Source organism: Pan paniscus, chromosome 6 (genome assembly GCF_029289425.2).
Source record: "Pan paniscus chromosome 6, NHGRI_mPanPan1-v2.0_pri, whole genome shotgun sequence".
NCBI lineage: Eukaryota > Metazoa > Chordata > Mammalia > Primates > Hominidae > Pan > Pan paniscus.
Window position 1 is genome coordinate 157,892,803 of NC_073255.2, and position 27,509 is coordinate 157,920,311.

General features: G+C 36.6%; 1 protein-coding gene across 1 annotated transcript in view; it reads left to right on the top strand.

The window, feature by feature from the left end:
- CPED1 (cadherin like and PC-esterase domain containing 1) overlaps positions 1 to 27,509 on the top strand; it is a 312,803-nt gene that overhangs the window by 34,254 nt on the left and 251,040 nt on the right. Inside the window, exon 4 of the mRNA XM_055115335.2 lies at positions 24,265 to 24,371. Within this exon, the coding sequence (XP_054971310.1) occupies positions 24,265 to 24,371 (107 nt within the window). The remainder of the gene's footprint in view (positions 1 to 24,264; positions 24,372 to 27,509) is intronic.

Consider the following 27,509-nt stretch of genomic DNA (forward strand, 5'->3'; position numbering starts at 1 on the left):
TAACATACTTCTCTAGAGAAAAAAGACACCATCAAATTATTATCTTTCCTATCATCCAGATGCTATTCAGTAAATCATTGTTTTACTTCATAGGATAGTAAGTGGCCAAAAAATATATATATACATATTTTTCAAAGTTTTTAACCTGCTCCTGGGGTCAAGTCTCAGTAATATGTAGTTCAAAAGACTCTGACACAGAATATATTTTATCATTTTGTCAGAATTATTCACATATACTTCAAGAGGGTTTATTTCTACAGTTGCAGCAGAAGCCAGAACTGTAGCAGGAATGAGAAAACAGATTGTTCAACTGAAGAGAATGTTTCTGGGAGGCCCTGTAGTAGTTGAACCAATATTTTCGTATTCCCATTGTTTAACAAGGGGCTTGAATGCAAGATTTATTTTTAGTAACTCAAGAGGGCATCACTAGGACCAGTTTATGGAAGGACATTTTATCTATCAGAGTTGTCCAGCAATAGAACAGCCCAGAACAAAAAGTAGGAAGTTTGGTTGCAACAGAAGCAACTCTGGGTTGCTGTATTATGTAGCAGAATGAGTGAAATAACCACCAAAGCTTTTTTTCAACTCTGCAGTTCTGTGGTACAATATAAGACTCAAACACACAGAATGAGAGAAAACAAGACGAAAATGTGAATCTCTATCATTGCAGGGATTCATTTTCTTTAGTCTTTGCTTTGTCTGGTGTTGCACGGGCAGAAGAGAGAAATAGCAGTCAAGGAAGAGGTGAGAAACGCCAGTATGGAGCAAATCTGGAGGTGGCCCTCTTGGACTAATAGTGCGCATTTATAGCAGATGCTTCTGCTGGTAATTTAAGACTTGAGAGCCTAATGAACTTCTCTTCTCATTCCTTTCCCCCCTCTAGCCCCACACCAGCACCCTGCTGCTTTCCTGAGTTTAATATGCTCTATGACTATTTAGCAGGAAGACAAAAGAGTAAAGGTCACATTTAAAAGGCACTGTGTGTTTTGCCTTGCCGGTGTTTTGCCTAGAACACGTTTGACATACGTTTTTCATTATGCAAGTAATAGGCTTTGGACGGTATCAGAAGTGCTTCTGTACTTTATTTAGTTAATCAAACTGGGGGGAAAAAAGGAATTGAATCAAAGAAACATGTAAGACTGCGCTATTCTATTTTACTGTGTTATGACACACAGTAATTGTATGCTCAGGTTTATTGTTATTTTCCTCAGTGCTTATAGATTTACTGATGTATTTACAACCAAACAGAATTCGTTCTTTAATTGGCTCACTGGAGCTCAAGGAATGTTTATTTAACCTTAACTCAGTTGAGTTGTTTAGACTACAGGGACTTGAGTTCAATTTACTTTAATTTTTGAAAAAAATTTTCTTATTTATAAAAGTTGAGCTTAGAGTGACCTCCGCATTCTGATGTTTTCTTTACCCTTCGCTGTGCACAGAGAACAAAAAGCCAGTGTCTCGTTTTTACTCCAAAGAAACTAAACTGCTTCCTTAAATGGGTTAGCTCTTACAACTGAAAATGGCAACCAGATGTTTACCAAAGTCCCTAGCATTGCCCCTTCAAGCCTAGCTTCCTTCTAATTGTTTGATCTTTTTAAGTTTCATAGAAACCAGACTGGGTATTTAAATTGTCTAAAGCTGGGAAATGTTTAAATATAGCTTTGAAGATACTTTCTCTGAACTGTCTTGTTAGATGTACTTTCTTTTATTTTTAAGGAAAAATGCAGCATTGAAACTTTGATAAATAATTTACTTCGGGTCATTGTTCTTTTTGTATGTCTTTAAAATGGAAAAAAGACTATTTTTTGAAAAGAAATTAGACATTTTTGTTTGGTTTTGCCTAAACTGTGCTTTGAATGGCAGATTTAATTTGTAAAAACACATAATATCCGAATTACATTTAGATTGAGGAAGGACTCCAGGAAAGATAAACAAACTCCTTCATATGGGAGCTTTCAAACGACAGTTTGTGGATTAACTAAAAAGGGAGTTTGGAGACTCCAGGTACAGGGTGTTTGCTACGCCAATGCATTATCCAGTTTAGCTGCTTGAAGTATTTTTGACATTTTTCTCAATTTGGGAGGAGTTTGGGAGCTTCTAACTATAGTTCCCAGACTCTTTTAATGATTGTACAACTTTTACTTTCTACTCTCAATATTATAAATATTGTTGAAACCTCCCAACTCACTTCCTTTTTAGACTTGACGTTTCCCAAAATAATTAACATTTTCCCCTGAAGGTCTTTCATCTTTTTTAGCTGAAGTTGCTTCCCTTTAACACTGTCTCTTGGTGGACTTACAAACTACCATTTGGGTAATAAAGCCTTAAGAAAAAGTAGAATTTTTTTCTTAGCAATCTCTCCCCAGTTAACTGTCTATAATGACTTTCACCCCCACCTATCTCCTAAAATTGTGCCTTCACAATTTACCAAGAAATTCCTTTTTGTTAGGAAATTCAGTCACTATTAAACTGCAATATTTTTGGTATTAGAATAGATTTGGGCGTGAGTAGAGTATCAGTGTTTCTCAAAAATTATATAAATTCTATTTAAATAATGAATTAAGCATTGACGTGAATTCACTGAGGTAATTTCTCAGTTTCTTTTTTCTTACTCTAGCAGTGTTTCCCAAACTTGATGAAATGCATGAGCCGTAGCGGAATAAACACCTTGCTCGTGGTATGGGTTGGGAGTGTTCTTCCAAACCCTTTTCCCTCTTAACCTCCTGAATGATGCCTTAACCTGCATCTCCCATCTTTCAAACCCTCCTTCTCTGTGTTCTTTCTCCAAATATGGACATTCTCCAAGATATTTATCCCCAGTCATTTTTTTCCTTTTCTTGATACTCTCGTCAAGAATTTTTTGTACTCTGCAGATGCAATATCCCCCTCAGGAGATGTAACCTCTAGATAAGGTTGAATCCTATCTAATTTGTCTCCTATGGGCAGAATTTGGAGAGTCAAGATTGTCCAGATACCTGATAGATGTTTTGATTTGTGTGTCCTACCGCCTCAACATGTATAAAACACAACTGATAGTGCTATCCCAGCAGTATCTATCATTCTTGCCTAACATGTTTCTGTTGCTAGTTCCATATTCCCTCACTCTCTCAGCTCTAAAGCTCATCATCACATCCCCCGTCCCCGTTAGGAGATCACTATGATTTAGGCAGTCTTCCTTAAGCTCTGAGCGATCATTTCTTTCTTAAAAACTTGTTAATTTCAGTGATGCCAACTTTATATTTCCATTGAGCAAATGACAATAGTATAACTGTCAAAAAAACAAACAAAAAAACAAAAACAGAGGACTTGCTTACTTAGGTGAACTGGAATCTCAAGTTTTCAAGAGAAACTGGCCTGTTCAGGGGTCTACCTGCTTCCTTACAGTTTCAGTTTCTCTTTCCTGAAATCACAACACACATCTGTCACCAAGCCCTGTAAAATGTGCATCTGCTCTGCCATGGCTCCCCTTTCCCTACAGCTGCTTTGCCTCATCCTTGTGCTATCATAGTGGCTATTAAACACTCCCCTATTGTTTTCTGCTAAACAGAACACATATTTCTTAATTAGGCATTCAATACTTCCCCTGCCATGGGGTCAGACACTTCCACATCCCTGCTATAGCCATGGTTCTCAGGCCTGTCCGCACATTCCAATTACTTAAGGAACTTAAAAATTTAAAAAGCCAATGCCCAGGTGACACTCCAGAAAATTAAATCAGAATTTTGGGGGAGGGAGACAGACCAGGACATCATTATTTAAAAAAAAAAAAAAAAAAGTTTCCCAGGTGATACTAATACATGGCTAGGGAGGATAACCATAGTAATTGGCCTGCTCACCTTTGCCTGATCACATTTCAAAGCTTTCTGCCTTGCATTGATGTTGAAGTTTTTGTTTCCTAGAGCTCCCTCCTTTCTGTCAGTTCTTTTTTTTTTTTTTTTTTTTTTTTTTGAGACAATCTGGCTTTGTTGCCCAGGCTGGAGTGCAGTGGTGCAACCATGGCTCACTGCAGCCTTGACATCCTGACCTCAATGGATCCTCCCACCTCAATCCCTGAGTAGCCAGCACTACAGGAGCGTGCCGCCAAGCCCAGCTAATTTTTCTTATTTTATTTTATTTTTTTGTAGAGAGGGGAATCTCACTATGTTACCCAGACTGGTGTCGAACTACTGGGCTCAAGCAATTGTCCCGCCTGAGCATCTCAAAGTGCTGGGATTACAGACGTGAACCATCTCGCCTGGCTCTGTCATTTCTTAAAGTTCAAATGAATGTATGAATTCCCCCCTCAATTCTTCTCAAGCTAGAAATGGTGAACAAATTTCCTTAGACCTCATCACACATTATTCATATATCTCTGATGCCTAGGGTATGATTTGTGTCATACTTTTTGATAATTTTTATGTGTTCATCTTATCTCCCCTTTTGTATTATAAACTTCTTGTGAAGCAGGGAGTATTTCATTCATCTATTTATATGGTATTCTGCATAAAACAATGTCGTGCATATACCTAGTAGATACACAATTAAATGTATATGCAATTGAAAAAACAAACCCACAAATATACTAATAAAATAGCTGAATCTCTCCTTCAGATATTCAAGTGCCATTTTCTTCTTTGGACTTTTGGAAAAAAAAATTAGTGATCTTCATAAGAAACAGCTCTATGGTACAGCAAAATGAAATGTGCTCAGGGCTGTGTCTGAGCTCAACCAACTGAGGAACAGAACTCACATCCCCCTACCCCTAGTGAAGTCTCTTTGTAACATTCTTTCAGATTTCATCAAGCCAGTGACATCTCTGTTGCCAAAGAAAGAATTCCACCAACAAGTTAATTATAACCTTTAGTAATAATAATAATAATAATAATAATAATAATAATAATGAGTTTCAGCTCTTTCTCGAAGGAAAAGTAGGAAGTCACATGTGAATCTCACCATTTATACAACAAAATGTTCCATTTAGAGTGGGGAACTCTTGGAATTTAAAAAATCTTGTTTAACATTCCACCTCCTTATCAGAGTCACTAAACAAGCGATTAAGGGATGAGGAGAGCAGAGGCGACTCTCGGGGACCTGACTAGCTCTATATTTTATAATTATCAGAAGCTAAATGGAATCCCTGTCTGGATGTTTGCCTGAAAACATAGTTTTGGCAAAGCTCTACCATGGTACCTACTGATTTGCTAGGATGGTGATTTTCAAATTTGGCATGCATCAGTGTTCTCTGGAAGGCTTGTTAAGTTGCAGACTGCAGATTGCTGGGCCCTACTCACAGTAGATCTGATTCAGTAAGAATGGAGAGGCAGGTTAAAAATTTGGATATCTAACAAGTTTCCAGGTAATGGTAATATGCTGGTCCTGGGACCACGTGTTGAGAATGACTGTGCTAGTTACTTTTTTATTATGGTTTTTCAGCTTTTCTTACAGAAGCACAAAGAACTTCTTGTGTATTTCCTATTTAAGTAGTTAGTAGCCAAACAATTCCTCATTTGCCTTGCCAGGACCCTGAATCAACCTTTCACTTTGGTGAGAAGCCCCACACTGAATTTGCGCAGACGCTGAACCCATTAATTATGAGTTGACTTGCAAAGTATTTGTACATGTTAGCTTCTTTACAGTCAAAGCCAATGATCTCATTTTAAAATGATAGCACAAGCAGCTGAATTTAGACTGTCTTTGGACACATTGAACTTTCTGGAAGAGAGTAGGATCAAGGCAAAAATATGAACACATGTTTTATTGCACATAATAATTATAGGCCCCAAACAGAAGCAAGATGATACTGTGGAAAAAACACTGGCCTAGGTTGCATTGTCTATGTGAAACCATGTCTAAATTGCTTAATTTCTCCAGATGCTTTTCATTTGCATAAAATGGATATTTTTGGATTAAATGACCTTTAAGGTCCATTCCATTTGGAAAGTGCAAAAAGAAGTACACTAGGCCGGGCGCGGTGGCTCACGCCTGTAATCCCAGCACTTTGGGAGGCCGAGGCGGGCGGATCACGAGGTCAGGAGATCGAGACCATCCTGGCTAACACAGTGAAACCCCGTCTCTACTAAAAATACAAAAAATTAGCCGGGCGTGGTAGCGGGCGCCTGTAGTCCCAGCTACTCGGGAGGCTGAGGCAGGAGAATGGCGTGAACCCGGGAGGCGGAGCTTGCAGTGAGCCGAGATCGCGCCACTGCACTCCAGCCTGGGCGACAGAGCGAGACTCCGTCTCAAAAAAAAAAAAAAAAAAAAAAAAGAAGTACACTAATGAATGAGAGGGATTACCTGTAAACCACCAACAATGATAATTAATTTTGGATGTTTCTTTATAAGCTTTTATACATTTTATGCAGTTTTCTAGCTTGCTTTCTTAGCTATTAGTTTAATAGCTAATAATAATAAAGCATTTTAGCTTTATTATCAGAAACACATACCATAAAAACTTTGTAAACATTATTTCAATGGCTGTATAAAGTTATATTATATAAATTTATTTAATACTTCCTTAACCTAATTTACCTAATTTTTCCAACATCATTAGATAATTATATTTCCCACTGTTTTGCTGTTGTAAATAATGCAATCATAACATTATTATATGTAAATCTTTGTCCACATTCCTAATTATTTTTAGCATAGATTTCTGAAATTAAAGTTATTGGAATAAAGGGTGAGAATCATTTCTAAAGCTCTTCATTTGTGTTATCAAAATTCTATCTGCAAAGGTTAAGTCATTTCTCATCAGCTGCACAAGAAATTTCCCATAAGAAACAAATCTCTTATTTTAATAAGTGAGGCTGTTTTAAGATTGAGGACTTTACCTGTTGTTCTATGGAAGTATAGAGTGAAATTCCAAATTCATAGTTGTAGTATAAAACTGATGAACTTTCTTCTGGAAAATTATTTGTGTCATATTAGAAATGCTGGGAATGCTGGAATGGCAGGCACGTTCCACAGTTATCTGAAAACTCATCCAGATAGCAAATGTATCAGGAATAACAAGGGTTTACATTTTCATTGGTGTGTTTGCTCAACTATTTCTGTTCATTATTTGTCCACTTTCAGGAGAGATAGCATATTAAGGTTAATCAGCAACAATTAATTTTGTGTGGTACCCGAAATCTCTACTTTATAATCATACATGACATGATTACCACATGATAAAATTGATTTTTATTTCTTGTCTTAAGGAACGAAATCCTATTATCTTGTCTTGTCACATTGAGTATTTTTAAGGCACTCTGTCTTATATCAGACATTTTGAATTTTAAAATGATCAATGTCCAGGTTAATTTTATATACATTTTCATATCTGTATAATTTTTTTTGGCATTTTATAGTGCTTTGAAAGATACAGTGTGTAAAAGACAATTTATGTTTTAGAGAATGATGTTCCTTACCTTGATGCATAGTCTTCCTGTTTATAAAGATGTTACATGTTTATGGTGGAATATTCAATCAAATACTGGTAAATACAAAAATAAAAGTGAAAATTACTCCAAATTCCAGAGATAACATGGTTAACAATGTTGTGCATATTTCCAGGAATCTTTTTAAGCATCACACATGCACACACAGACACACACACACACGATAGACACACACATTTATGTTCTACTCTTTTACCTCCTGCCTCTTTACAAACAGTACATGATAAAAGACTTGCCATATTAACAATTTTAAACAACTAATACATTTTTAAATCAATAGTTTTAAGCTAGCCTTTATTGAGTACAGTATTCCTCCCTTATCCATGGTTTCACTTTCCGTGGTTCCAGTTACCCGTAGTCAACTGCAGTCCAAAAATATTAAATTGAAAACTCTGAAATAAACAATTTGTAAGCTTTAATTGTGCATCATTCTGAGTAGCATGAAGAAATCTCAGGCTGTCTCACTCTGTTCTGCCCCAGGACATGAATCGTCCCTTTGTCTACCATCTCCATGCTGTAGATGCCCCCTACCCTTTGAGTCACTTGGTAGCCTTCTTATTTATCAGATCGACTTTCGTCTCAGTGCTTTACTCAAGTCATCCTTATTTTACTTAATGGCCCCAAAGGGCAAGAGTAGTGATGCTAGTATATTGTTATAATTATTCTATTTTATTATTAGTTATTGTCATTAATCTCTTAATGTGCCTAATTTATAAATTCAGCTTTATCAAATATATGTATATATAGGAAAAAATAGTATTTTATAGTGTTTTGTACTATCCATAGTTTCAGGCATCCACTTGAGGGGGGAGGTCTTGAAACATATCTCCTGCTGATAAGGGGGACTACTATATTAATTACATGCATTGTTCTATGCACTTTATATGTATTAACTAATCTATTTCTCACTTCTAGTCCATAAGGTAGATATTTCTATTTCAAAGATGAACTGAGGTTTAGGCAGTCATATATCCAAAGCAGTTCATGTCATAAGTGGTGAGGTTGACGCTTGACCCAAGGGTCAGTTTATCATCAAACCTGAGCTTTTAACCAGAATATCATACAAATTTCCTGAAAGTGTATAGAAAATGCATGCTTCATTCTTTTTAGCATATTATTGTATGCATACACCATATTTTTAAACAAATTCCTTCTTAATAGATAATTAGTTTTTTTCAACTTGTTGCTATAAAATACAACTTTGCTGTGATATTCATTTATATCATATTTTAGAGATTTGAGTTATAATACAAAATTATTGCATCAATGGGTAAAAATATTAAAACTGTGGGCCTGCCTGCCAACTTTTTTCTTTTTTTGTTTTTTTCGAGATGGAGTCTTGCTCTGTTGCCCAGGTTGGAGGGCAGTTGCGCGATCCCAGGTTCAAGCGATTCTCCTGCCTCAGTCTTCTGAGTAGCTGGGATTACAGGTGCCTTCCACCACACCCAGCTAATTTTTGTATTTTTAGTGGAGATGGGGTTTCACCATGTTGGCCAGGCTGGTCTCAAACTCTTAAACTTAAGTAATCCACTCGCCTTGGCCTCCCAAAGTGCTGGAATTATGGGTGTGAGCCACCACACTCAGCCAGTCTCTGCCAATTTCTCTACAAAAAGATGGTTTCTGTTTTTGCTTCCACCAACAGTGCTGATACCCTATGTGTCTTCAGTATTGGATATTTATCTCATCAGATTAAAAAATGACACAAAATGTCTATTTTTAATAAAAATTTTGATTTGCACATCAGTTGAAAATATATTATTGACTACATTTAAAATAATTTTATTTGTAAAATTTAATACTATGTATATATGAATACACAGTTCATAGAAAAGCAAATTTAAATGACAAAATGAAGATGCTGAACCTCATAAAAACTTAAGGAAAGATAATTTAAAATATAGTCTATTACTTCATATTCATGAGATTGGCAAAACCTAAAATTAGTGATATCACCTATTGATGGTGAGGATTCTGAGAAAGAAAACTCTCATACATTGCTTGTGGAAATGTGAAATATTATGGCCTTTTTTTGGGAAAGCAATCTGGAAATATCTATACAACTTTAAATATACTTTTAAGCCAACAATCTTATTCGTGGGAACCAACGTGATAGAATTTAAAGCATCAAAACATTATAAAGTATATACCTAAATCTTAAAATTAATAATGTTAATGAAGTAGGAAAAATGATTTTAAATAAGGACAAACAAAAGAAGCAAGATTGCTATACAAATTTTTAGTAGTAAACAATTAGAGATAAAAACAGCGAATTATGTTCTAAGCATTTCTGGAAAGGTAGAAGATTAATATTATGAGACTAAATGGAACTATGATTTGGCATAATCCTATTTAAATATGTGAGATAAAGTGTGCTTCTCCATCATTCTCAGCAAACTAACATGGAACAGAAAACTAAACACTGCGTGTCTCATAAGTAGGAGGTGAACAATGAGAACAAATGGACACAGGGTGGGGAACATCATACCGCGGGGCCTGTCCGGGTGTCGGGGTGGTGGGGTGGGGAAGGGGAGGGAGAGCATTAGGACCAATACCTAATGTATGCAGGGCTTAAAACCTAGATGACAGGCTGATAGGTGTAGCAAACCACCACGGCACATGTATACTTACGTAACACACCTGCACATGTTCTGTACATGTATCCCAGAACTTGAAGTAAAAGAGAAAAAAAGGAAAAAAAGCAAACAAACCACTTCTTAGAGGTGTAGAAATGATGCAGTTTAATAGTACTTGGCATAGTCTCACATTGGCCTAAATATTCTTCATCTCATAGATGACAGAATTATTAGCCTTAGGAGACACTTCTGATATATCCTTGGCTGCTGGGAACAGGGCCAATTTTAGGAAAATTGTGAAGTGGATGAAACTTGTCTTAGGCGACAGCCCTGATTACTCATTACCCAGCTTCCTCTGTATCTAAAGCATACACGTTAGGATCCAAGGAGACCTACCACCTGGAGCTTGTTGTTATTCACTCATGAAAATGTACCTTCCTCCATCATATTTCAGGGCTCAAGATGTCACCTATTCTAGCAAATAAGAGAAAACTGCTGAGCCTGGTTCTAGGTAATATGCATACATTTTAACTGAGGCCAACTACTGTGAGGTCCTCTCTTTTTCTTAGATTGAAACCACTGCTGAGTGTCTGTCAAGTTAGTATTTCTTCCTTCTGTAGCAGGAATGCCTGCTGAAGGAACATGAGGGTGTGGGTCAGGGTTAGAAGAGAAGATTATTATTTCCTGTGTTTTCTTCATGACACTATGTTATGTCACTGTGTTCAGAAGCCTTAAATAATAGGCTGGCAAGACACAGAGAAGTCACATTTTGTTACTTGAAAGTTCATCACCTAGATGTCGGATTTATCTGCCTGTATCTACCTACCACCTACCTAGCTATTCACTAAATAAACACTTATATAAAGCTATCAAATACTGACAGTGTCCTACACACTTTAAAAATATTAACTCACCATCCCTGTAACATCCCCAAAATGTGAGTGTTATCATTCCTGGGAGGTCTGAGTTTTATGCCTTATATCCTCTATTTGAAATGACCCTGAACAAGCTTATTAGATTATCTATTGTTTGATTTTAAAATGGAAAATAAGACTTCCTTCATAAATATCTCACAGTAATGTTATGGTTGCGTTCAATAAATCTCCAAAGATTGTTGAAAATAATGCTTATGAATAGATGTGTAATCCTAAAATACTTGTGGCATTAAGTAATAAGCCATTGAGAGACAGTTGATTCTTTTTCTCATGTTAGTGAATTATATTTTCTCAAGTCTTAATTCTCATCTGTGCTGAATTAGTGTGGATTTATTCTTGAAATAAATTAGAAATTAGTGGTTCTCTCCTTCCTCTTAGACTTCTCACAATCCCCAATGCCTTATTATACAATGTTAACCCAGATATGATGAGGTTTTGTTCATTGCATTTCACAAAAGTCATGAAAAATAACATTTAGTAGAACAGGAAGAAGGAATAATAATTGGTTAAATGAAGTGTCATAATGCTAATTATACCCTAAAACCGCTTTTGCTGTTCTGCAGAATTTGGCATAAGGAATGTCTATCAAAAAGCCATATTATATACTCAAGTAATACAAGTAATAAAAGAAGCCAAGATAAAGCATCAAACTCAAAACAAGGATTATAAGGAGGGCATTATTATAGCCAGACATCAAGTTTTTTTTTCTTGTTTTTTTTTGAGATGGAGTCTCGCCCTGTCGCCCAGGCTGGAGTGCAATGGCATGATCTCGGCTCACTGCAACCTCTGCCTCCCAGGCTCAAACGATTCTCCTGCCTCAGCCTCCAGAGTAGCTGGGATTACAGGCATCCACCACCATGCCCAGCTATTTTTTATATTTTTAGTAGAGATGTAGTCTCACCATGTTGCCCAGGCTGTTCTCAAACTCCTGACCTCGTGATCTGCCCGCCTCTGCCTTCCAAAGTGCTGAGATTACAGGTGTGAGCCACTGCGCCTGGCCGACATCAAGTATTTTATAAGTGACACTAAGCACTCAAGTTTTATTCAACACACTGTTATTAAATAAGAGCTATATGTAGGACCCTATAATTGGTGTGGGTAGGGGAGGGAGCATTACAAAGGTAAGACCTTTCAAAGAACAATTGGGCAGAGGTGTTTCTCGAACTTACTTGTGTATACCAATCATCTAGGGAGCTTATTGGCAAATTCTGATTTTGTATGGTCAAAGATGGGGCCTGAAAATTTGCATCTCCACCAAGCTTTCAAGTCATGACAATGTGGATCCATGGAGCATTTCTGAGTAGCAAGGCTATACATGTTTAAATGTAATATCAGGTAAAATAGAAGCAGTCTGAAGGGCAGAAATAAAATGTTTTGGGAGAACAGAAAAGGAAATGGGCAATCCTGAATGTGGGGATCTAGGAAGGTGTCACAAGTAGAACACTTGGTGTGTAAGAATGATTTCTTAAGCAAATATAGGAGGGAAGAGCATTCAAAAGTGTGAGCTCCATACTAGAGGCATACAGGTTTGTAAGAGCTTGGAGTTTCAGGGACCAAAAAAAGGCAGGTGCGGCTGGAGAACAGGAGTGTTTTTGGTAGGGAGGGGCTACTTCTGGGGAAAGGAGACTAGAAGACTGGGTTGGAGTAGATGTGCAGGGACTTGGTTGCTGTGCTAACGAATTTGACCTGTATTGTTCTGACAAGGATGAGATCTGTATTTTAAGAGAGTAACTCTGACTATAGGAAGAAAAATAGATTCTAGAAGGAAAAATAATTAGAAGCAGGGAGACTAGCTAGAAGACTTTGCAGAGATGATATCTTAGATTTAGAGAATGGGATAGGATTTAGAAAGGCCAGGAAATATTTTAAAAATTTAAATTTCGAATTGATGGTGTTTGAAATTAATAAGATTTGGGAAGGAGATGTGAGTACCAGTTGAAGATGTCCTTATGCCTTCTAGTTTGAGAAAGAGTGGCTATAGCTTTGATGATTAAAAGAAAATGTAGGACTGGGCACAGTGGCTCAGGCCTGTAATCCTAGCACTTCGGGAGGCAGAGGTGGGAGGATTGTGTGATCCCAGGAGTTTGAGACCATCCTGGGCAACAGAGTGAGACCCCTGTCTCTACAAAAAATTAAAAAATAGCCACGTATAGTGGTGTGCAGATGCAGTCCAAGCTACTCAGGAGGCTGAGGCAGGAGGAACACTTGGGTCCAGGAGGTCAAAGCTGCAGTGAGCTGTGATCGCACCACTGCACTCCAGCCTAGGTGACAGAGTGAGACCCTGTCTTAAAAAAATAATAATAAAAAATAAATAAATAAAAAGGAGGAAGAGCAGGTCTTTTTGTGGGAGATAATGGGTTCAAATTTGTACGTTTTCAGCAGGGCATCTCTTCTAGAGTATTACTGGAAATGCCTCTTGAAACATAAGAAAGACTAAGAAATGTGAATTTGTGAGCCAATGACAGAAGCAATAGTTAAAACCATATATGTCAATAAAATGCCAAAGGAGTTGTTAAATTTAGAGGGAAATAGTAATAAAGGTAAAGGAAAGGTAGGGATTTGAGGGGCTGCATGCATTAAAAAAATTTATTTCAATAGGTTTCTGGAGAACAGGTGGCGTTTGGTTACATGAATAAGTAACTTACTGGTGATTTCTGAGATTTTGGTGCACCCATCACCCAAGCAGTGTATACTGTACCCAATGCATAGTCTTTTCTCTTTCACCATCCCCCAGCCTTTTCCCCAAATCCCCACATTCCAGTGTATCATTCTAACACCTTTGCATCCTCATAGCAGCTCCCACATAATACTGAGAACATATGGTGTTTGGTTTTCCTCCTGAGTTACTTCATTTAGAATAATAGTCTCCCAGTTCCATCCAGGTTGCTGTGAATGCCATTATTTCATTCCTTTTTATGGTTGGGTAGTATTCCATGGTGTGTGTGTGTATATATATATATATATATATATATTTTTTTTTTTTTTTTCTTTATCCACTCATTGATTGATGAGCATTTGGGGCTGGTTCTATATTTTTGAAATTGCAAATTGTGGGGCTATAAACATGCTTGTGTAAGTATCTTTTTCATATAATGACTTCTTTTCCATGGGTAGATACCTAGTAGTGGGATTGCTGAATCAAATAGTAGATCATTTTAAAGGTTTTAAGGAATCTCCACACTGTTTTCCATAGTGGTTGTACTAGTTTACAATTCCACCAACAGTGTAAAAGTGTTCCTTTTCACTACATTCATGCCAACATCTATTTTTCTTTTTCTTTTTTGATTATGGCCATTCTTGCAGGAGTGAGGTGTTATCACATTGTGGTTTTGATTTGCATTGTCCTGATAATTAGTGATGTTGAGCATTTTTTCATATGCTTGTTGGAAATTTATATACCTTCTTTTGAGAGTTGTCTATTCATGTCTTTGGCCCACTTTTTGATGGGACTGTTTGTTTTGGTCTTGCTGATTTGTTTGAGTTCCTTGTATTCTGGAAATTAGTACTCTGCTGGATGTATACAATATGAAGATTTTCTTTCCCTCTGTGGATTGTCTGTTAATTCTGCTGATTATTTCTTTTGCTGTGCAGAACCTTTTTAGTTTAATTAAGTCCCTTCTATTTATCTTTGTTTCGGTTGCATTTGCTTTTGGGTTTTTGGTCATTAAGTCTTTGCCTAACCTAATGTCTAGAAGAGTTTTTCTGATGTTGTCTTCTAGAATATTTATGGTTTTGGGTCTTAAATTTAAGTCTTTGATTCATCTTGAGTTGATTTTTGTGTAAGGTGAGAGATGAGGATCCAGTTTAATTCTTCTACATATGGCTTTCCAATTATCCCAGCACCATTTGTTGAATAGGGTGTCCTTTCCACACTTTATGTTTTTGTTTGCTTTTTTGAAGATCAGTTGGCTGTAAGTATTTGGGGTTATTTCTGGGTTCTCTATTCTGTTGGATTGGTCTATGTGCCTATTTTTATACTAGTACCATGCTATTTTGGTGACTATGGCCTTACAGTATAGTTTGAAGTCAGATAACGTGATGCCTCCAGATTTGTACTTTTTGCAATCTTGCTTTGGCTATGTGGCTCCTTTTTGGTTCCATATGAATTTTAGGATTATTTTTTCTAGTTCTGTGAAGAATGATGATGATATTTTGATGGGAATTGCATTGAGTTTGTAGATTGCTTTTGGCAGTTTGGTCATTTTGACAATATTAATTCTACTCATCCATGAGCATGGGATGTGTTTTCATTTGTTTATGTAATCTATGATTTCTTTCAGCAGTGTTTTGTAGTTTTCCTTGTAGAGGTCCTTCATGTCCTTGATTAGGTATATTCCTGAGTATTATTATTTTTGCAGCTATTTTGAAAGGGGTTGAGTTCTTGATTTGATTCTCAGCTTTGTCACTGTTGGTATACAGCAGAGCTACTGATTTGTGTACATTAATTTTGTATCCTGAAACTTTGCTGAATTCGTTTACCAGTTCTAGAATCTTTCTGGATGAGTCTTTAGGGTTTTCTAGGTATACAATCATATCATCAGCAAGCAGCGACAGTTTGACTTCCTCTTTGCCAATTTGGGTGCCCTTTATTTCTTTTGTCTGTTGCACTGGCTAGGACTTCCAGTACTATATTGAATAGAAGTAGTGAAAGTAGGCATCTTTTTCTTGTTCCAGTTCTCAGGGGGAATGCTTTCAACTTTTCCCCATCCAGTATAATGTTGGCTGTGGGTTTGCTGTAGACGGCTTTTATTACCTTAAGGCATGTGAGGAGCTGCATGTGTTAAGAAGGGGCTTTCAACTCCAAATTTGATCTATTTTTCAGTCCTCTGAATTTTTTTAAAAATTGGAATTTATTTGTGGAAGAATGCATGTTACATAAAAAGTAATTATTTTTACCTTCAGCATTATAATGCTGATTGGTTTTGTGATACAACATTCTAAGTATAAAATACTTTGGTGAGATGTATAATTAATATGTGAAAGTCTGTGTCTAGTTACTACCACATAACAATCATCATCTTGTTTCTTCTGGAGAATTCATTTATTCAGACTTTTTAAAAACTGAAGTCCATACTTTGTTCAGATTTTCTTAGTTTTCATGTAATGTTCTTTTTCTGTTTCAAAATCCCATCCAGTATACCATATTACATTTAGCCATCACGTTTCATTCAGCTCACTCCTCTTGGCTGTGACAGTTTCTCAGACTTTCCATTTTTTATGACCTTGACAGTTTTGAGAGGAACTGGTCGGTTATTTTGATGTCCCTCAGTGGGAATTTGCCTGACGTTTTTCTCATGATTAGACTAGAGTTATGGTTTGAAGGAGTGTGAACACAGAGATAAAGCATCATCCTTATCACGTCATGTCAAGAGTTTGTACTACCCACATGACTTAGCTCTGTTCACGTTAACCTGATTATCTGACTGAGGTAATGTTTGCTAGGTTTTTCCACTATAAAGTTATTCTTTTATTCCCTCTTTCCATATTGAACTATTTGGAAAGGTGTCACCATGTGCCATTCACGCTAAAGTAGTAAGAACTTATGCTCTACCTCCTTGGAGGCAGAGTAGCTACATAACTGTTTTGGAATTCTTCTGCATGAGAGATTTGTCTCTTCATCACTATGTATTTATTTATTCAGTCAGTTATTTGCACCATTATGGGCTCATGGATATTTATTTTCTACTTTAGCTTATAATTCAATATCACTCTATTTATTTAGTTGCCCAGATTGCTCCAGCTCTAATCGTTGACTTCAGTGTGTCTTCCACATACCTTTGTTGTTACTTTTTTGTTTGCTTGCTTGTTTGTTTTTGAGCACTTTCTTACTTTCTGACACTGCAACAGTCTAGGCTTATCTTGTGTATTTCCTGCCCCAACCCTTAAATCAGTCATTCCTCCAACAACATGTTTCCTTTTATTGGAGAATGGTATTATAAACCAACATTTTGCACTGGGAGTTTTCTGATTTTTAAATTGTTGCAATGTTAATATGTTTTAAGGTGTTTCAAGCTGCTGAGCATTTCAGACATTTAGAAATTTCGTAAAATGCAGTAATGAGAGTGTTGTCCCAGACAGACAATAGTCTTGAAAGCAGTAAAAATGTAAACACGCATACCCACACATGTATATAGTCAGTTACACTTCAAAAGAAAATGACATAAATGGCATGAACACCTTTTTAAAAAAATCATTTTAAAAAACTAGGAGGGAAATTTAGCAAGCCTTCTAAAGTGAACATTTCTTAAAGGATTTATTTCACAAAAGTAAACTCACTGATTTCCTTTTATGCTTATTTAAATGGCTAATTTCTTCACAACAAAAATCTTTTCTTTTGCAAAATTTAAGGATAATGTCACTTTCTTGAACCTATGAGTAGCTTAGAAAAATTTGGGGAGCTCAAAACTCATCACAGATACTATTATATCTCATTGATCTTTACAACCTCTTGTTGGGCAGAAAGAGGGTAGACATTAGGACAGGAAAGCCTGATCCCTGGTATGGGTTTAGGCCATTCATGGAGAGAATGGTTTAGAATTTCTCTGTTGTGTAACATAACGTTTTCATTAACCCTTAAAGGATATGGAGCCAGAAGCATAGCAAGTAAACACCCATGACCAGCCACTTGAGGTGAAGAGACCAGATTTGTTTAGATTTTGTAGCCATGTTGTATAGTTCATTCAGGATCTCAAGCTTCCGTACATACGATTTCTCTTAAATTTAATTCCGAAAATTAAAATAGTCAACCCAGTAAACATCTACTAAGTGTCTACTATAATCAGTGTTAGAAACAATAAGGTGACTGTTTCTTGTCCTTAAAGAACAATCATAAATAAAATTAATTATGGGTGCTGTGGTACTGTTCCATAGATCTCCTACATGAAAAGTGCAGAGTAAGGAATTGGTTAATGCAACTTGAGAAATTTGGGAAAAGATAGAGGAATTTGCAATGATTAACTTATATCCAACTAATCTTGTAGTGGAATCAAGTATAGACCCTAATTTATCATCAATAAGCTAAAAATGTATTCATGAACATAATACTATGCACTAATCCTGATAAAGGATGGATACAGGTAAATACTTTGTTATTTAATAGAGATTTTATAATTTAGTTGTGAAAAGAAGGGTAATACAAATGAACAGTGAACAGATAAAATATCCTCACATATTATATTATAAAGGAATATTATGAATTACTAAAAAATTAAACACCTTTAGTACTTCACCTTAAAGGAAAAAAACTCAGGAAATCATCCTTGTTGTATCCTTATGGAATATGATAGTTTAATATTGTGAATAAGTAAATGAGGCTTGGCTTTTGTAGCTTTGTATTCTAGAAGCTCTTGGACATGTTTATTTTCCAAACTATACTTTATAAATCTGTTCTGCCTCAAATTAATGTGTGTTTACAGAAAATTTCCAATATGTAAAGCACTGGAATCTCCCATTTGTTTGTATAATTCAAGCACAATGAATTATTAACTTTGTTCTTCTCATGTTTATTCCTCCTCTTTTATCCTTATCAGCTAAGAACCAAAATTATATTTATTTCCTTTTGAAAAAACTAATGTTTTTCTTACTATTATTCTATTTTTAACTTATAGAATAGAATTTCAATATACTTGCTTTTGATTTAATTATAATTGTTTGCTGTTCACATGCAGTTATTCACTGATTCACTCATGTATACATTTTACAAATATGTGGCAAATGCTTTACATTTCAGTCACTATTGTAGGTACTGAGAATTTAGCAGTAAACAAAATAGATACAGTCTCTGCCGTCATGGAGCAGATTTTCAAATTGGGGGAACCATAATAAACAAATACAGAAAAAAAAAATATATATATATATATAATCTGTGAGATGGTGGTAAACACTGTGGAGAAGAATAAAGCAGGAATAGACTTAATATTCTTAGATTTTTATTACGTGTGCCAGAAAATTAAAGTTGTCCTTCCTTGAGAATAAACAGCATTTGATGCTAATATGAACGATGCTATCTCAGATTTCTCTGTTGTTCTCTGGATTAAATTATGGATCTTGCAGATGTTATCAGCGAAGGAGGTCATTTGTGAGCCAGGAAATGAGTGTTTGCTTTATGGCAGCCTGTCTATGAGAAACTGGAGCTATTCTAAAGGCAGCTTCGCTCCTTAGGGCAGATGCTTCATTTTAAAACCAAACAAAACAAAAACCTCTAAAAATTGCTCTTACTTTTAACATGAACAGATGTTAGCTGGTTTCTGAGAACACTTAGAGAAGGATAAAAACTATAGCCAGTGCCATTTTATATCAGAATTAATTGATCTGGACCCTGACGTCTCCTTCCAAAATTGTCTGAGAAGTTTTCATCTTTTCCAGAGTTAACACTATGAAGGCATGATAGTGATTCATGTTATCAGCAGCTTTGCTTCCACGTGTTTGGGAGGTGCCTGTAGGTTTTTCACATTCTGAGATGGGGACTGGAGCATCCACATCCTGTTTTCCTAGAATTATGCCCTATGACCTTTCTATTTAAGACCTTGGTAAGCCTGATCAGGAAGTTCTGGTTTCTCCGCAACAGGGAAAGAAATAATTTTAATTGTTAAAAAAAAAAAACTAAGAAAGTTTTAAGGATATATTTTCAAAAATAGGTAGAGGCCAAGTACATATTTCTAGTTCCTGAGTACCTGCGAGGTAAGTACTAGCTCCTTTTATATAGGAAGATTTAACTTTGATTACCAGTGGTATTGCCAATAGTATGATGGGGCACGATACTCAGGTGAGGGTCTAGGGATACCTGAGTTATACCTGCTGTAGTTATTTCTTCCTCTGAGCTTCCAAAGAAAAACAGATGCACCGGACAGTGAGAGAGAAAGGCTAGAGCTGGATAATTCCTGTGTCTGTTTCCTCACTTGTAAAGCACATGTAATAACATGTAATAATTGTTTCTACTCCACAGGGTTGTTGGAAATATTACATAAATTAATACATGTAAGGCATCAATAGCTAAATTTCTTTGTTGCTTCCCTGTTTTCAAAGGAGATAATGGTGTAATGTTCAAGAACATGGCCACTAGAGCTAGTTGTTTGTATCCAAATTCTCTTCCCACCACTAACTGGAAGGGAGAAGTTGGGCAAGTTATTTAACCTTTCTGTGCCTGTAAAAAATAGAATAATCATATCAAATAGATTGTTGTATAGGATAAATGAGATAATACAAATATGTGGAACAATATTTGGCACATTGTAAGTTCTGAAGAACTATTAGCTGTTCACATCATTGTTACTACTATTTCTACTACTAATTTATTTGTAGTGGCTTTGGCCCCCAAATCTTAATGCAGTATTCTAAAGAGCAAGGCTAAATCATATAGAGTTGTCCTTTTCCCCATGCAAGGAGAACCTAAGAAGTCACCACCCAAATTGACCAGGGGCTTTGCCTGTTTTCAGCTAACACAAATCTGATGTCTTAGCACTTCTTACTCTAATGTCAACCTTCTCAGTGCAGAAAAGGCACATCAAGAAAGACATAAACAATGAGCATTTACTCCAGTGCTTAGAAAGAGCCTGTCCTAGGCCATTTACAAGTATGGCAACAGCCTTGAGACAGGCTCAACATGGAAAAAAGTTTAACGAGAGAGTGTGAATGAAAAAGAGATGAGGCAAGGCCCAGGTAGGAGCAGATTCTGGGCCACTTTTGCACTCCAACTGGGAAGAAGAGATGGAAGGAAAAAAAAGATGATCAGAGACCACTCTTGATTTTTCCAGGCTCTGAAAGGAAGGAACCCTAAGAGGCTAAGTTGCAGCCCTTGCCACCTTTAATGTAACCAACAAAATGTCCTTGGAATTGAATGACCTTCCCCAATCTTATGGAATAGCATGATAAATCTAGAGATCAAAGGGTATATTCAAACATCCCTCTAGGACCAATTAACCAAATAGCAGTTTACCTAATGTTATCTTAATAAAACCAATTTATCTAATGAACAACTCTAATTCATTAAAAGCTAATACATGAAACATCAATTTGTCAAATGGCAAAATCATGGAAACCTGGAACACTCTATTTTATGCCAGGTCTAGAATGGTGTGCTGCTACCAGAGACAGAGCCCAAGCAGAGTTAGGGCCAGGTGTGGGGGTAAGAGACCATGGCAAACTGGAGAACATGTGGGAAGTGGCTCCAGCCAGTCACTGCCTTGTAGGATATGGACCCAGTGTTACCAGAGCTTCCAAGTTTTCAAATAAAGGCTGAAATTGGAATTTTCTATGTGAATTGTGCTGACATTTGCATTTTGGCAAATACTTAAAACAAAAACAAAACAAACGCTGTGCAGGCCAAATGTATCCCGTCTGAGGGCTTGACTTGCCTGTGTGCTTTTAGTTTGCAATCTCTGCTGGAGACCTTGGGCATTTGCCTCCTAAATGCTCATGCTTTCAGCTGTGAAATTTGGCTCCAAAGCCCCACAATATATAGTAATTTGTAATTGTGCTGAGGTACAAATTTGTATCCCAAATGCTCCAACGCTAACTTCTCAATGTGATTTACTTAGCTAGTGAAAGCACTTTGATCTCTGCCCAGTTTCTACATTTCAATGTGGCTTTAGGGTTTCTTTAACTAAATTTTAATACATAGTAGCTCTCATGAAACAAGTGAAACTTCATTAAAAAAAGAAAAAGGGCTTTGGAAAGCAGGGGAGGGAGCTGACTTCTAATGTTGGAAATAGAAATGAAGACAAAGTGAAAAGGTCTACTAAATGTTTAACTAGGAAATAGCTTTGGGGACATTGAAGTGGGATTCAATGCGGGTAACAGTGGGGGTTTTGAGAGGAAACAATCAGCATTTTTAGACCGTGCTAGCAAGCATTTGGGAAGAAGGTGTATGAAGATATTACTTGAAATTTCAGTTACACTTTACTTCATTTTAAGAGGAGATTTGTGGACTATACAGTATTTTTAAATTATTAATTTAAAATATTAATTAAATATCTTTGAGGGATGAGGTGGTCATCCTTATGAATGGCAAAAAGCTGTGTAATGCTTTGTAAGTTATCTTACTTTCTCCTACTTTGTTTTTAATGTTTAGACCCCTCAAAGAGATTGCTGAGAGCAGTGATTTTCTGCTCTTTTTTTTTTTTTTTTTGCTATTTACTTTCATACTTTGAGTACAATGTTCTGTTCACAGAAGGTTCTTTATAAATTCAATGCTTTGAATTATTTAAATGTGTCTTCCCATTTTAAACATTTATAGCTTAAATATATATTTCTATCAACTCTAGAATTTATGCATGTGCCTTGAATAGTGAAGAAGGGTATGCTTTAGACGTAGAGGAATATAAAACTTACTCTGAGACCAAAACACTGCAGGTCATGATTTGAAATCCCTCTGTGCATATCCTTATCTTCTTAAAATATTTAGTTGGGAATCATATGACAGGAGGTTTCTTCTAGGGTTCTAGTATTTCCTGGGCTAGAAATGATATAGAATGAAACAGTCTTTGTGTTTCGCTTTGAATCCAAATAAAAAAGTTTGGGATGAAAAAGCCAGGTGCACTTTTAAAATAAAGTATTGGATTCATCATATAGTATTTGGTTTTGTCTATAGGAATCTATGGGAACTTTTCTTGAAAGTGAGAGTGTATGGAGCAGGGTAGATCTTACAAGCCTAAGGCCTGATGGTTGCTGCACGATGAGATTTCTCTCATCCCCAAATCAACTGCTGCACCTCTCCTTGCTCCTTTGCCTTATTGTGCTGTCTTCCAGCATCTTGAGATACATCAAGCAGAGAAGTTCTAGGATAAGAGCTTGAGTTCAATTGCCTGGATTCCTTGTTTGGCAGAAAGGTTTCCCTTCCAGCAACAGGACAATTAAAAACAGAGGAACCAGTAGCCCAGACAGCACAAGATTTGTGAAACTGAAAACGACTTGATTGGTGGGGAGTGAAATTTCATTTCTAATTTTCATAGATCCCTCTTCCTTATTAATACTTTTCTCATAAAGCCTTTCTTTGGAAATATTATGCTTGTCAAGTGAGAAATTCTTTTGAAAAATTTGAAAAGCTAGGTATTTAAAGAAGTTGGTTACTTTGTAGCCTTTTAGAAGCTACTAGACCTAATGCAGGAGATGACTGGTGAGGTCTGGCATAAATAATTACTCAGAATATTTATCTCAGGACTGATCAACAAAAGAGAGAAAGTATACAGAAATTGTTTGTTTTTTAAATTGGATTTTCATCCAAAATGAGGACTATTTCCTAAGTAATATCAATTCATTTAGACATTACCCAGAGGGGTTTTTTCCTGGTTATTTTTGAGATACCTATTTCTATATTGTCTTTGAATAACATTAAAAATTGAAATACATTTCTTCTGTTGCTTTTATTGTTGTTTTTTCTCCATGAGGTAATGTGTTTACCATGCTCTCAAGGGGTAGTTATTCATGCATTAGTCAAGAAATATTTTTAAAGCACCAATTATATGTAGGGCATGTGATCTATATCTATATGTAGATATAGATATATAGATATATAGCAATATATATAAATCAAAGTGAATAAAGAAAAATAAACCCATGTATACACACAAATGTTAACTTTAAAATGTTTAGAGATTAGGCAAGAATGTACCCTTCTGAGATTATTTTGTCAAGTTACTATGATTTATTGGCAAAGAGCTTCGTCCTTGGTGAAATAGCTGAAATATCATTTGCTTTTGTCTGTGTTATACTCCATAGTTTGAACTGAACTCTGCTATGTATAACTATATTACAAATTTCTTTTATGCAAAACCTGTCATTTTTATTTTCATTGAATTTAATTTTCTCTCTATTACAACACTTTCTTTTATGAAACATCACAAAAGTAAATTTGATGTTTGACGTGTAAATCTATGAAAAACAGTGGGAAGACCTAAGCCCAGAACAAAATATTTGATGTTTTCACTTCTTATCATTATTTGATTTCACAGCTTTCTTCTATCTTAAAAGATTTTATTATTTTTTCTCCCAAATCTACAAAAAAAGACTTTATTAATTTTTAAAATAAGTGATTTAAGGTATTCTAATTTCAATCTTTTAAATGAATTTTATAATGTCTTTTAAATGAATTTTATAATATGTATAATATAGACAATTACATTTTCTATAGAATAAAATACTAAATATAAAAATACTAGAACTTCCAAAATTTAAAAAGTTGAATTTTAGTTATTTTACTGACATTTTATCTTAAGTATATTTGAGATCATTTACTTGTGTTTCAGAATTTAAATAATTACATTTTTTAATCTGAAGAATTAAATATTGCTTTTAAAATATCTGATGAAAACTTATTTGTTTTGAATATTCTTTTGCTTTTAGGTGATCTGGGCTCTTGGGATCTGCTCATTTGCCTGTCTTCTAAGAAAGCAGAAGGAACACCCTGTATATCCAAGGAAGTCATGTGCCAGTTAGGTTTACATCAAAAGGTAAATACTCTCAAGATGTGCACAGATTTTATCAGCCCTACAGATATTAACACTGGCATTTCCTGGTCTATAATGTTTAAGAGTCTTAAAGAATTAGAGTCATTGTATCTATGGAGAATCTTCCAACTGGCCATGCCTTATATACTTTACCATAAAATAGTCACCACTTTTTGTTTGATAAGATCTCCCTCAGCTTCAGCTGCTGCAGATATTGTTGTTTTACTCAGTAAGACCCAACTTTATCTAGAAGTCTGCAGCCTATGAAGTGTTGCTTAATCTGACCACTTGTTCACCGAAGTGGTAAAGTCTTTATTTTTTAGATGCCTTTTCTAATTTTTTTTCTAACTTAAGTTGGTATCATAAGTTACAATAAAATTTATAAAATTTCTAATTACATTTTAAAATTGACATTTAGTACTTACTGTTTATATCGTGTGAACTTTTGTAAATGGTTTTAGAAAACTTAACTAAAAAATATCCAATGTTTACCATGTGTTAATCACTGTGCTGGAAAATTTACATGTTGTTGATACCTATAACGAATCTGTACGAAAAGTGACAAATCCAATAGCTCTTATACAGCCCCTAACTGGAGATGGAGTATTGTACCCAGATCACTTGATATTCCTACAATTTGCCATCTAGATAGCACCTTTCTTCTCCTTCTCCTTCTCCTTCTCCTTCTCCTTCTTCTTCTTCTTCTTTTTTGAGACGTAATCTTGCTCTATCGCCCAGGCTGGAGTGCAGTGGCGCGATCTCGGCTCACTGCAAGCTCCGCCTCCTGGGTTCACGCCATTCTCCTGCCTCAGCCTCCGGTGGTAGCGGGCGCCTGCAGTCCCACGCCCGGCTAATTTTTTTGTATTTTTTAGTGGAGACGGGGTTTCACCGTGTTAGCCAGGATGGTCTCGATCTCCTGACTTCGCGATCCGCCCGCTTCGGCCTCCCAAACTGCTGGGGATAACTCCTGTCTTCTAACTCTTCACTTTTTTGGCATTTGGGCTGAGCACACGCCTTTGTGACTCCATGTACATTTCTGACCATTCCTCCTCTGTTTTCTTTACGACCAACTTTTCTCTGCCCATTCTTTGAATCCCTGTGTTCCCTAACACCAATCCTGAAATTTCAACAACCATTTGTAGTTGAGATTCCGAAATCTACCTAGGTACAGAGCACGTTTCCAGGCTTTAGGCTTGAATATGCAACAGGCTGCTGAACATCTGCACCTGGATGTCCCACAGACATATCAAACTCAACCTGGCGAAAACTGACTCATTCTTTTCCTCAGTAAATTCTCTCCTGCTCTTGTGTTCAGAAGCTTCAGCGCTTCTGTTTTGTTTGTTGTAAGCAGAATCACCCAGTCTGTCATCTCCCAAGACAGAAATTACCCACTTTGTCATCTCCTACGATAGAAGGGCCATCACCCTTGAGCCCTTCCTTCCTCTTCCTTGGCATTGACCTTCTATTAATTGCCAATACTACTGAATTTAACCTCTTAACATGTCTTTTTTTTTCTTCTGTTCTTGTTTTTGTTTCGTTTTTTTGAGACAAAGTCTCCCTCTGTCACCCAGGCTGGGGTGCAATGGCGTGATCTCACCTCACTGCAACCTCTGCCTCCCAGGTTCAAGCAATTATTGGGCCTCAGCCACCAAGTAGCTGGGATTACACATGTGTACCACCACGCCTGGCTAATTTTTATATTTTTAGTAGAGACGGGGTTTTGCTGTGTTGACCAGGCTGGTCTCGAACTCCTGGCCTCATGTGATCTACCTGCCTCGGCCTCCCAAGGTGCTGGGATTACAGGCCTGAGCCACCATGCCAGGCCTATCTCTAAACATTTCTCACATCTGCCATCCATTCTCTGTATTTACTACCTTTATTCTGGTCAGATAATCATCATCTCTTACCTGGTTTATTGCTAAATCTTGCTCAATGGTTTTTCTGAAGCAAATATTTTACCCCTGAAATCTATCCTACTCACAGTTTTGAGATGAAAAATATAAAATGGTGAACTAGCCTTTTTACATCTATGCTTACAATCTTGAATGGCTTCTCATCAACCCTAGAATAAAGTCTTAGTATTTGCTTTGTATTAGGCTTCCAGGAAGAATCAAATGCCATACTCATAAAGGTGTATCTGAAGACAAACTAATAAAGAAACTATTTACAGAGGTTTTGGCAGGGAAAAAGAAACTAAAAGGCCTAGTGAGGCACTTGGGAACTAGCAACATTATAAAAGTTTCACCACACTGGGTCGTAAGAGGGATGTGTAGAAGGAAGGGCATAGCTAGAATCCAATGAGAGCTGCAACCAAGAAGGAGATGTCCTTGGAAAGGTGTGGTAAACTTAGGGGAGTGTAGCTTTTGCCATATCACAGACCTGCAGAGAGGGAGCCCTGGGGATAAACACCCCACCTCTCTCTACTGCTACCCTCCAATCTCTTGCCAGTGCCTCCCATTGGTCCGAGCTAACTGCTGGTCAAAGGGCAAGAGATTCTCTGTGATGCCACCCACAAACGTCAGCCTCCTGGGGGACAGAGCAGGTGGCAGAGACCTGGAGGGCCAAGTGGTGAATATTTAGCACAATAAGCTATTCAAGGTTTTTTGTGAGTGGCTTTTGCCTAACAGTACCCTTTTCTTACCTGTTTCTAACTGGCTGTCATGCTGCAAGTGATATGAAACTGCTTACTGTTCCCTAAATGCCTGTGCTGTTTTGTCACATACCTTTATTCTTACTGTTTTGTCTGCCTGGAATGCTCTTTCTCAGTCCTCTTTGCCTCAGTGATTTTCAACCAGGGAAAGATTTGTCTCTTCTAGTAATATTTGGCAATGCCTAGAGATAGTTTTGGTTTTGTCACATCTGGGGGGATGTTTGGTACTGGCATCTATAGGTTAAAGCCAAGGATGCTGCTAAATATTGTATAATGCCCACAACAAATACTTGTGTGGCCAAATATGTTCATAGTGGCAAGGTTGAGAAACCTTGATGTGTTCCCTTGCCTTCAAATCAGCTGCTTAAATCTGTTACACTCAGCACCACTATCACCTCAAAAGCTCCAAAGCTTCTGTTTTGTTGGTTATAAGTGGAATCACCCACTCTGTCATCTCCTAAGATAGAAATCTGGCCTTCATCCTTGAGCCC